Consider the following 12,807-nt stretch of genomic DNA (forward strand, 5'->3'; position numbering starts at 1 on the left):
CGAAATATCTTTAGAATAATGCACAACATTATAGTTTTAGAGTTTGTGCACCCGTCTGGGTACAAATCATCAGGTATTCTACCCCCAAACAATGACTGAGTCAGTTTAGTTGGTGGCGCATTAGATAAGTAAAAAAGTATTAAAATTTCTTACAATGTCTTTGGGCGGTGATGACCACTTGCCATCGAGTGGTCCATTATCACGTCCCCCTACCATTTAAATGAAAAAAAGTATACAGTATTTAGGCATCAGCATCTCTAAAAGCTAGCTACTAAACCAACGAAGCGAAGCGATAACTTAATGTAATTAAATCGTAAACAAAAGATTATATAACAAAATATACAGAGTCTTATGTCTGTTAATAAATTTAAAAGGTCGTTTAAAGTAACAAGTACGCGTCAAAGGTGAGATGCTCGAGTTTATTGCAACACAAAATGGCGCACACATTAAAGAATGAATGATGAATTTATTACCTTCATAACTGTACAAAGTTAATATGAACAAACTCGATATTAACTAATTTTTATAATTTATGATTTATAAATTATAATACTGAATACAAATCGTCTTCTAGCAACCAAAGTATGACCCAGTGGGCATACACACGGACAGACAGACAGCGGGAAGCGACTTTGTTTTATACTATGTAGTGATAGCCCTTCAGTACACTCATCTATTAACTAGTTACGATATTGTAACCAAAATCGGGTACTACAAATAAAAACGTAATACGTTTTTAATTTTAATTTTCGTAATAAGTAGCAAAAATAATTAATTAGCATATATTAGTTTAATAAAAAGAAAGATTTGAACAGTACGTAACAGTTCCGTGTTAAATATGTATATACATACATATGTATATGTCTGTATATCTACGTTCTGATAAAACGATATTATCTAAGCTATAATCAAGGCATTCTAAACGATGTAAATAGGTATTTCTTTTGATTAAATTATTTTTCACTAAATTTTTTATTTGCATATTATATTAGTTTTAGAGATACGCAAACTTTATGAGTACATTTTTATAGTCCAGTCATTGTATACAAAAATATGACCGACATTGCAAATAATCCGCGAATGATTTTTGATGATGATGATGAAAATGGCATAACAGCAGGTGAAAATGTAATCGCCAAAAAACTTAAGCCTTTTTTCAAGATGGCGGCGCACGCACATAGAACATCGGAGTCGACAATTTCAAGTTAAGCTTTCCTAAGCCTTTACAAGATAACCAAAAATCAGCCTTCTAGGTTGACTTCATGACTGGACTAGTAATATATATTGTGAAATACATGTATATTTTATATTATTAATTATTGTTTTTTTTTTTAAATAAAATTATCACTACGCCTGAGTTAAGATCACAAAGGAGGACGAACTCTGGATATGTAATTAGGACCTAAACTATCAAAACATACTAGAAGTTAAAGATCAGATCAGATAAAGCACTTTAGAAAAACCTACAAAAAATATTTTATTACAACATAATTTAAAAAAAAAATTATACGAAACCCTCAAGACTGTATACCACGATTGGCATAAATTTCCGACGAATTATTCAGTGTAGACGGTTCAGATAAAAGAATTAACGAATATAAATTACTGTTTAAACTTATGTAATTGTAGATTACAATTCGTTAAGTATTTGAATATATTAAACATTCTATATGCACTGTTTCGTATAACTTTACTTCGAACTTACTTATGTATGACAGAATGTAATTTGAGATTCTAAAATATTGACTTACGACCATTTTTGGAATCATACCAGTTAATACATTTAAATTTAATGTTTAGTAACAAGCTTTTTAAATCTATTATAATAGGAAAAATATACTTTAAAGTAAATTAATCCCCGTCATTTTGTTTAGATTCTTAGAATAGACACAAGTCAAGTATTTATAAAAATCCAAATGACTTCTATATCTATTAATATTATTTGAAGAGATGATGTGTATTCCACCATGATGATGATGTGTATTTTTTTATGGCATTGTTTGGCGGACGAGCATATGGGCCACCTGATGGTAAGTGGTCACCACCGCCCATATACAAAAGCGCTGTAAGAAATATTAACCATTCCTTACATCACCTATGCGCCACCAACCTTGGGAACTAAGATGTTATGTCCCTTGTGCCTGTGATTACACTGGCTCACTCACCCTTCTAACCGGAACACGACAATACAGTGTACTGTTATTTGGCGGTAGAATATCTGATGAGTGTTGTCAATGTCAGAGTCTTGCACAAAGCCCTAGCACCAAGATCATCCAGTGATGATTAACCAGTGGTTAAAACACGTGCATCTTAAGCACCACTGAATTACATGTGCTTATTTGTATTTATAATTTATCTCGTGCTAAAAACAATATATTATAAAACATTAGAAAATGATCAGTCTTTACGCCCCTCCGTACAATGTAATCTTTACTTAACATACGACCTTTTAAACTAGGCGTACATAATTATATTGACATATGGCACACTTTTCATATACATTATTCTTTTAAAAATATTTACGTAAATTTATTAAGTCTTAATAGCTCTAAGATATACGAGCCGAGCAGCTTCGATCCTGACCCTCGGGTTATTCTCGTATCGAGGCCTAACATAAGCGCAATGTTTTACTAGACATATGTAACTGCGAATATAATTAAGAAAAATTTGTTTAGAAAACGGCTACCTAAGAAGACTATATAATAAATATTTCATAGGCAAAATATATACATAGTCATCCTAGGTAGACTAGAGAAACTACAGAGAAACTAAAGAGTAACTACTGAGTTTTCTACCGTTACTATTCAATACCTGTACCTGTTTTAAGGCATATGTAGTTTTTATTAGGTACCAATCATGGTAGAACAAAAAAATTACGCAGGACATATTCGTGTGTGCGCAAACACTGGTTCAATTTCTAGTCTCTCACTCTCAAAATCCGATGGGACGGCAAACCCAACACGACCGGAACCATTCAGGGGCTGGACTGGAGAATTTTTCGACAAAAGAAACCCAGTAAGTTTATCGGCCCGATATAGGGTTCGAACCTAGAATCTGTGACGTTATATCTCGCCACTAGAGCAACGAGGCATTTATTATGTATGTACATCATCAAAATGATTTACTTGTATTTTAAGAAAAAATCTTTTGCTTCATTCATTACAATTTTTTTTTAATGTTATACGTGGCAAATGAGCAGGAGGCACACCTGATGGAAAGTGATTACCACCGGCCATGGACATCTGCATCAACGGGGGTTTGCAGGTGCGTTGTCGGCATTTAATTAGCACTTTCAGCCAAAACCACAATAGTTTTAAAAAACTTAATGAAAGCACATAATTAGAGATTTTTATTTGATTCTTATTCTTTCTTCATTAACCTGAGTGTAGTGTCATTATAATTTTATTGTTTATTATAATAAGTGTAGAGTAATTTAATTTATCTTGTAAGCGCCTCTGACGTTGTGCTGGCCTACAATTCGTAATTTTTTCTAGTTTACTTTTTGAAAATCGATGTTATTTCTTCTATAATCATAAATAAATTTATTAATGGTTTTTCAGAATCAAAGCATTAAGCCAATGAAATGAAATGCTTTCTTAAAGCAAAGGTGACCTGGGTTGAGTTTACTTGGCGGTAGGGCTTTGTGCAAGCCCATCTGGGTAGGTACCACCCATTCACCAGATATTCTACCGCCAAAGAGCAGTACTCAGTATTGTTGTGTTCCGGTTTGAAGGGTGAGTGAGCCAGTGTAACTTCAGGCACGAGGGACGTAATCTCTAAATCTTAGTTCCGTTCTTAGGTGATGTAAGGAATGGTTTATATTTCTTCCAACGCCATTGTCTATGGGCGGTGACCACTTACCGATTCATCACCTACCGATTTCATAAAAAAAATGCTCATAGAGCTTGGTCACGTAAGATATGTGATTGCTGATATCGAAGATGCGCAACAAAAATTTGAAACTGATGTGTGATGTTGGTAACTTGATCCTGTAGTTATACATATATTCACCTCAACTATTCGTGCATAGGAACCTCGTTTTATGAAAACCTCAATAGCATTACACAGACTAGATTACATAACTTCCTAATCGTAAAAATATTGAAATTGTCTCCAAAGCTTACCTTCCGAATGATCAAATAACAGCTGCATACTAAATAAGTCACGATCAACGCTGAAGATACGTTTATAACGAATAAGAATACGATCGGTTGGCATAAAGAACTTTTTTGAGCGATAAGCATTCTTTAGAAATAATCTGTGCCCCTTGGCACAAATAAAAGCCAAAATTAAAAAAAAAAATCTTTAGAAAACAATCTTAATCATGAGCTAACTATAAATAAGAAATCGGGATATTACAAGTAATAACAGTAATTAATAATGCTCTGTTCCGGTTTAAAGAGTAAGTAATTATAAATGTGAAAATGACTCTGTCTGTCTGTCTGACTGTCTGTCTGTCTGTCGCTCTTTCACTGCCAAGCCAATGAACCGAATATGACGAAATTTGGTATGAAGCAAACTTGAACTCCAAGGAAGGACATATGCTACTTTTTTGCTTAACACAAGCCAAGTAACCCCTAAAACGCGAGCGAAGCCGCGGGCGACAACTAGTCTAATTACAGAAACAAGACCGTGACGTCTTAGTTCCAATGGTTGGCGTGAGTTAGTAGTGAATGGAATGATTAAAATTATTATAATATAGGTAAATATTTTAATGCATTTAAAATATTTACCGAGAAAGCCTTTGAATGTTATCCAGGCTCATGCGAGTCGAAGAAGTTTTTATGTAAAATTATCGGCTACGGGTTTGTTCAAACAAAAGTGATCTCGCCTCTCGCCTCTCGCACTCCTTAGTAGTGCCGAGTACGTACGGCAGCGCGAGTTTATGCCAGGCTGTCATATTTATAACCTAAATAAATTACCAGCTTCAACAGGACATGTTCAGTTTGTATGGTTGTGTCCTGAAATTTATGTTTTTCGTCTGGCCGGACCTCTATGAACAGTATGCCGTCTTTATTATGCTTATTTTCAGCGCGTGGTAGTGCCTGTGCAACATGAAATATCCGGAATCGTTAGTTAACATATTTATATACATACCTATTTATTTTCTATTATAGAAGACTAAACAAGTAACTCTACATTTATGTCATGATGACATAAACGAATTGAAATGACATTTACGTTTTTTTTTTTTTATTTATCACTTCTACGACCAAATGTAAACAGTACTAAATAAAGTAAGTCTGTAAATAATCCACAACTGTGTAAAGACTTTACCTGAAGGATGCCAAAAAGCGGAATTGTCGATACACATTCAGGCATCACTCCATCCTTACTAGCTAAACTAATCCAACAGGAAATTATAAGTCAATCTTTCTATATACAACTGGTCTATACATGTGTATGTAACTGGAACCTTCTATTTTTTTTTAAATCGTTGGTTGGTGGATGAGAAAGAAATATTTGAGTGGATACCCGATTTTATGAGATCCGGTAAGTGACGCGACATATATATTATTCTTATTTTACTCGGACAAAGTCGAGGCGGTCAACTTGTATTTAGTTTATATTAAATATTAGTGAGTAATAATAATATTACATCATTTTCTAATTATTTATTAAGAGTAGACTCTCCTCATGCATAGCCTACCAGCGTCTTATCAAATATATTATGTATATATATTAAAAGAGATTTAGTCATAGACAATTTTACTAATTTTTAATAATTCGTTTAAATCCTAAAATAATAAATTTTAAAAATTCTTAACCATAAACAAATCAAACATGTATCATACAAAATCATCATTTAAGAATAAACAGTAAATTAACATATATATATTTGTTGAATACATAATACACCATGCGACAGGTTATATGCCTAAGGTAAGATTTGAATGGTTTGTTGTATAACAGTCAATGTTTACAGAACAGCAATCAAACAGTAGTTGTAGTCTCGTTCAAGTGAATTGTAGACGATGTTACGTTATGGTGAAAGCTACCGTCGAGATGGATCTTTGTGTATCGTATAAGTTTACTAAAGCTAACAATTGCTACTTGAAACTGTCACTGAACCGCATTATAAATAATAGTATTTACTAAGTAATAAATATATACAAACCATAGATTTACATATTCCATGTGATTTGATGATAAGTATTCATCACAGTCCGTAGACAGATCTGAGACAAATTAACGATCCTTTACGTCGCTAAACCATCCTTGGGAACTAAGATGTTATATCCCTTGGCCTATACACAATATTCGATGGCAAGATGGTAATAATAAATAATAGCGATGATATCAATACTGTTCATACTTTGTGTAATATCAGCAGTGCCGGACAAGGTATTCTCAGTATGAGAATAGTTAGGCCAGTCCACACCGCTGGAGTGGGCCGGGTTGGTGGCAGTTTGACTTGGCAAACGTAAAGTTTCGTCATTCAACGTTAAGTCCATACAGTTATTCATAAAGCCATTGAAAAATCACTAATGATTTAATAGTAATAATTAAAATATACAATCTATGCATAATTCAAAAATATATTATTATGATTACATAATAATTTAATATAAAACAAAAAATTAAACCGAATCAAAATTTTTTCTTCATATTTAAATCGGAACCGGTGTATAAATAACTAAATTTGCGGAGTTCTGATGTAACGAACATAAATAAAATACAATAAAATTGATAACCTTCTTCTATGTAGGTTAAAATGACAGATTTTGATGGACTTCGATCCTAAATTGAATTCCACTCGTTTATTAAGTAGGTTTTCATTATATTTTATTTTATTTTTTTATATTTAAAGAAAATATTCTAATTCTGTTGCCTCTATAAATACCTAAATTATAAGATAAGAGATGTATTATTATTCTAAAAATAAAATCAATTATATACTATTCCTAAAAAAATTTTGTGTTATCATTGATAGTAATGACCATTTTCAATTATTATTTATAGGAAAAAATAATGCTCATCACTAGATACTTATTAATTTATCTCTTTTCTCATTAAAATAAAGTAATAAATAACTAAAGAAATGTAAAAGTATGTTTCCGCCCGGGATCGAACCGGGGGCCTTCTGCGTGTTAGGCAGATGTGATAACCGCTACACCACGGAAACGTTGACGAAGAATCTGAATTAGTGCAATATTAAAAAAATGTAACTCTGTTTTATTTAATACTATAATATCCTATATATATAATAATCGTGAAAATTTTATTCATTCTGGCATACTATAAAAACGAAATTTAAAAAAAAATCTCATAAAATAAAACATACATTATTGAGTACATAAATATACTTATCACAAAATTATTTTTTAAGAAAATTCCAATTTCAAAAATAACAGATATATGCGTATAGAATACAATGCATGCTGAAATATAAAACTAAGTTTTAATAATATCGATATATAATTGGTTCAGTAGGTATATACATAGATATGTAAGTAATAAATAAGATTAGTAAGTATAATTTATAAAATAATCAGTGTCAACCAAATTATTTATTACCTACGCTATATTTATTATTTATTTATTGGCTAAATTTGGATGATCATTGTTGAGAGGTCCCACGTATAATTCTTTGACACATATGCCATTTTACGGGACTAAAAGAAAAGTTTATAGCTTTGTCTAGGTAATGGTATTCTAATATTGTAAATACGATAGCAACTCTGTCAAATAGTCTAAGAGCTGACAAACAACCCCCAAAACGCGAGCGAAGCCGTCGGAAACTACTTTATTATGAGACACAAAAAATCTGAGCAAAAACACGTAAACGAAACTACAGTTTCTTAGCTATAAATTTAATGCAGCTTACCTTAAAGCTTATAAAATAATTATCATTTCTGAGCATCACCTAGAAAAAAATTACTGCACATATATTTTACAATTTGAGACTGGTATTTTCGAATATATTACACAATATTTTAATATATTTTTTTTCACTTTAAATTTACGTTTAATTGAAAGTTTAATTTTACGTTGAAAAGTAATAAAACTAATTAATCCTATACTTAATCGCAGGGTAACAAATAAATAATCAAATTAGAAGATCATACGATTTATTTTCAATACATTTTTATACAAAACTAATTTGCAAACTCGTTTTTACAAAAAAACGGCTTAGATGTTTTCAATATTACAATAAATAATTTAAAATTATTTTGTTGTAGAAATGGAACATGAAATAATAATACAATATTTTTATTATTTAATATCTTTTAAGAAAATTATGCCAGATTATTTAAATCTCATTCAAATTATTAATTAAACAATAATTATTATATATTTAAAGCAGGGATGCATCGATACGCCTTTTTGCTGATACGATATCGATACCGATACTCTTAGAAAAATATCGGCGATACACTTATCGAATTTAAATAAAGGTAAAATAAATGTAAGTAGACATGTTGATTGATTGTTTTTATTTTAAAAAATATATTAAAATCTAGACACGCGGTAGCGTGTCAGCCAAGTTCTAGTAACAGAACTGGCGTGCAGCACCGTGTGTAATATTACACGAACCATTTGGAGCCACTTTTGACCTCCTCATAACTTAAAAACTATTTGACATAAATGTGTCAAATTTGGCTCATATATTGAGACTCGTGAGATACATATGTGTTCCAAATTTCATAAACGCATCTCAAATGGTTATTTAGATATTAACGTCTAAAAATCGTCATTTTTATCACTGACTGACCTATAGATCAAAACTATAACCTACTTCCAGGTGACCTAGAAAGTTCAAATTTGGCATGCAGGTAGATAATAAGGCCATTATAAAGGAAAAAATCTGAAACTGGTAATTTTTTATCATTTTATTATAATTTTTCATTTTATTGGGTCTATAGGAACACTTATATACTTATTAGTTCCTGTAATAACTCTAATAAAAAAAAAATGATGTAAGAACCAGCAATCAAAACTTATAACAGCCGGTCTTAATGTAGATTTTAAGGTCTCCACGTGAATATATAACAAGTTGAATACCACCCTTAAGTTTTTTAAATCCAAATATTTCCGTTTTATTACTTATTAGTATAGCCGATTTTGGTATTTATTACGTTATTAACTAGCATTTAGCGCACATCAATGGTGCAAAATCTATATATATACTTTAAAAAAATAAATAATAGGCATTTCGGTACATGGCGCGCGACGTGACGCCGAAGCAGCGGGATAGAAGCGTTGCGATTAAACCTTAACGCGGACGTGTCTGAGCGAGTGGCAACCGCGATCATAAGAATTATTTCAATGCCTTCCGATGGAAGCTGCCTAGTCTATTCGACTGCATATTTTTTGTTTGAGTTTACTAGTATACAACAATAAAATAGGTTTCGTGAGACTGTAGTAGAGTATGTATATCGTAACAGGAATGATTTAAGTTTGTACTCTAGCGCTACAAACGGGGATCCTTATTGCTTGGAAGAACAGTATCGAGCGAGCATGCTGATGTCAGCAAAGGACTGGTGAGTGGGTCCATTGGAAAAATAGAGAAAGCACATTGAGGACGTCGACTACAGCAATAGCGCACGTAAAATAACAATTCGATTTAAACATAACTTAATTTGCGAACTAGAAGCCAAACCAAGATACAGATATTAAGTAATGTACATATATGTTCAAAGGAAACAATTCTCTATTTGCTTAGCATATTCTACTACTATACACAAATCACAAGGCCTTCGCCTTGAAGGTGCTCTTTTCGACATAGGCTCCTCTATATTAAGTAAAGAGCAGGCTTACGTTGGCCTCTCTAGAGTTAAAAACTTAAATGGAGTACATCTTATCAATTTAGGTCCAAGTCAAATCGAGACACAAGAGAGCTCTATTGTAGAGTACAACCGTCTGCGCACATTATACCACCCCTACTTGGGCAAATTAAGTATAAACAGAAAACGCTTAAAAAATATCCGGACACTGAATGGGCTATAATAAAATGACACTCGAACATTTCAGAGGTACCTACAAGAAAAATAAGAACGTATAAAAAAAAGACAATTATACCCCGTAAACATAAGAAAATAGAATAGCTTAACAAAAACCATTTGGTATTAAATTTGTTATTAATAAGTACCTACTAATAATTTATATACAAAAAGTAGTGATATCCCATCAAAAACATAAATGTAAAAATGAGAGCCAAGTTAAATATTATGATATATACCTTGGTTGTTGTCTTCAACGACAAAAGAAGTGAGATCTAAATTTGTGCCAAGTTAAATAGTCCTCTCTGAAATTTATTTATAACTACATAAAATATCATTTCTTCTTATAACTTGGGGTAATTTATTGTTGCCTAAGGTCTGACTTGGCTAGTACTTATATGTTTATAAACACAAATTGTAGTTTGTGTTTAGAATAACAAATTATAACTCAGAACATCTAAGAAGAATGGAGGACAACTCAATATTGCTTAGTTAGTATTAACGCACATTAAGAGCTGCGATGGTCCAGTCACTAGAAAACATGAATCTTAACCAGATATTGCGAGTTTATATCCAGACAAGGCTTAGAACTTACGAAGGCTATAATATAATTTGTATATGAGAACTAGCCAAGTCAGACCTTAGGCAACAATATATTACCCCAAGTTATAAGAAGAAATGATATTTTATGTAGTTATAAATAAATTTCAGAGAGGACTATTTAACTTGGCACAAATTTAGATCTCACTTCTTTTGTCGTTGAAGACAACAACCAAGGTATATATCATAATATTTAACTTGGCTCTCATTTTTACATTTATGTTTTTGATGGGATAAAACGTTACAGACTTGGAATGTGAATATTGGTAATTAAACTCAGTAATTAAGGTTCATTAATAAGAGTTAGTAACTAAAAAAAAACATTAATCAAGTTTTTGTTTAAAAAACAAAGTATTATCTCGTTTGCAACGAAAATGACAAAACAAGAGGCGCGTTTACACTACTTTTTTAAAACATGTAATTTGAACAGTATCGTTGTATCGGCCAGAAATATATCGCCGATACCGATATATCGGAAAACCTGCTGTATCGCCGATATATCAGTATCGGTATCGATGCATCTAAAGCATAATGCATTTAAGGCTTTTGAGGTTTGTTTTTCAGAAAACTATTTCTTTTCAATGATCAAAATTCAAATTTCATTCTAATTATTATTGATATATTTTTTTAATTCAACTTTTTTTTTTTTTCATTTGGCAAAGACATATCCAGATAATGACAATAAATAACTTTGTTTATGTGGATTGTTGACAAATCATAACAACTATGTACTATTATTACTTTATTTTATAAATAATATGCATTCTTATACAATGTGTTCGGCATAAGATAGGATCTATAAATAACATTTCATCTTATATCATTCTTAGATTGTATAAAAAGTGTTTTATATGTTTTGGAATGACAAATGAGCAAAAATATTAAAAAAATATAGTAGCAAAACTACTATTATGAAGTATTTGCTAAATTATATAAATACAAATTAAATATTACCCATAGTTCAACATTTATATTTTTTGAAAATATATTTTTTTTAGTTGTAATTTAGAATACATGCAATATATAATCTGTACAGTATCCAATCATATTATATTTTTTTCTTAAAGAATTATAAGCAAATATCGATAAATTAATTGTCATACACTATCTTATTCATGATTTACCCTAGATAATGCAACATAACTATGCTTAGTGTTCATGTCATAGTATCCAACGGGACCAGCGTCACAATCTGCACAGCTTAAATACTTGTAATTATCCACAGTGTGCGTAAAGCCTATGTTTTCAAAAGTATACATATTTTCAACGTGGTAGAATTCATTAACTTTTTCGTTCTGAATGCCCGCGTCTTTTCTTGTGTCTTGTTGCATTAGAGGTAGATCTTTCTGTAATTGAAAATAAAACAAATTTAGTTAATTTCTACCTATGAAAAATATTATATATACTTTTGTAATAAATTAGTAATAGAAAAATTAAACACTTAAGCAAATCAATCAGGGGTTATTCTTATTTTCTATATTTAAATTTAGTATCTTAATTTTTTTTAAATTTAATATCACTGTGTGATAGGTGATTTTAACCTAACTTTTAATACCAAAACATAAAAATTCGTATAAAAAAATGACAGTATTAACCTCTTGTTTCATGTATTTCCCGGACTTTTTATCCAATATTTTAGAACCGCAAAATTTACATTTAACGATAAGTTTATTTGTACCATTTTCCACATATTTATTTGCATCTTCAATTGCATTATTGTCAATATTATCTGGGTCTGACATGATATAATATTATTTAAAAATGAATAAGACACTAAAATCAATAGAAAGTTAGCTTTTGTATTAATTCATGTGAAAAGTTATAACCGGCAGCACAGAACTGAAAAATGCAATTTTGCATACAAAATGGCATTTACGAAGTTTTATTTATAGAAGTTGATGTACGGTAGTCTTTTTAAACGAAAGTATAGTTTTAGTTTATACTGATAATTTATGTTTTAATTAAATATTTACCGTTTTACGTTAATTAATATTTATTTTATATTATTATTTTTTGTTAAAAAGATTATTACTAACGATATTCGTAAACATACCACTTTGCAGTTAACAAAGGTGTTGACAGAGAAACTTAAATTTGATACAGGTAAAATATTAATTAAGTTATAACATAACTCAAAGATAATGACTGAATTTATTTATAGTAATTTTATGGCCTAAATATATATATTTATCTACTCCATTTCTGAATTCTGATAGAATTATATGAACACTTATTCTACTATATCTGATCAATGGTACATTAA

At 30.8% G+C, this 12,807-nt stretch overlaps 1 protein-coding gene and 1 non-coding gene across 2 annotated transcripts; both read right to left on the bottom strand.

Moving 5' to 3' along the window:
* Nucleotides 1–7,053: 7,053 nt before the first annotated feature.
* Trnav-aac lies at nucleotides 7,054–7,126 on the bottom strand. The gene has a single exon. It is a non-coding gene; the product is annotated as a tRNA-Val (tRNA).
* Nucleotides 7,127–11,326: 4,200 nt separating this feature from the next.
* On the bottom strand, nucleotides 11,327–12,383 carry LOC125073451 (guanine nucleotide exchange factor MSS4 homolog). The gene is made up of 2 exons (XM_047684287.1): nucleotides 12,140–12,383; nucleotides 11,327–11,890 (listed from the first exon to the last, which is right to left on the bottom strand). Exons 1-2 carry the CDS (start codon nucleotides 12,284–12,286, stop codon nucleotides 11,654–11,656), a joined length of 384 nt encoding a protein of 127 aa, XP_047540243.1. The 5' UTR covers nucleotides 12,287–12,383; the 3' UTR covers nucleotides 11,327–11,653.
* Between the last annotated feature and the right edge of the window lie 424 nt (nucleotides 12,384–12,807).

Source organism: Vanessa atalanta, chromosome 24 (assembly GCF_905147765.1).
Source record: "Vanessa atalanta chromosome 24, ilVanAtal1.2, whole genome shotgun sequence".
NCBI lineage: Eukaryota > Metazoa > Arthropoda > Insecta > Lepidoptera > Nymphalidae > Vanessa > Vanessa atalanta.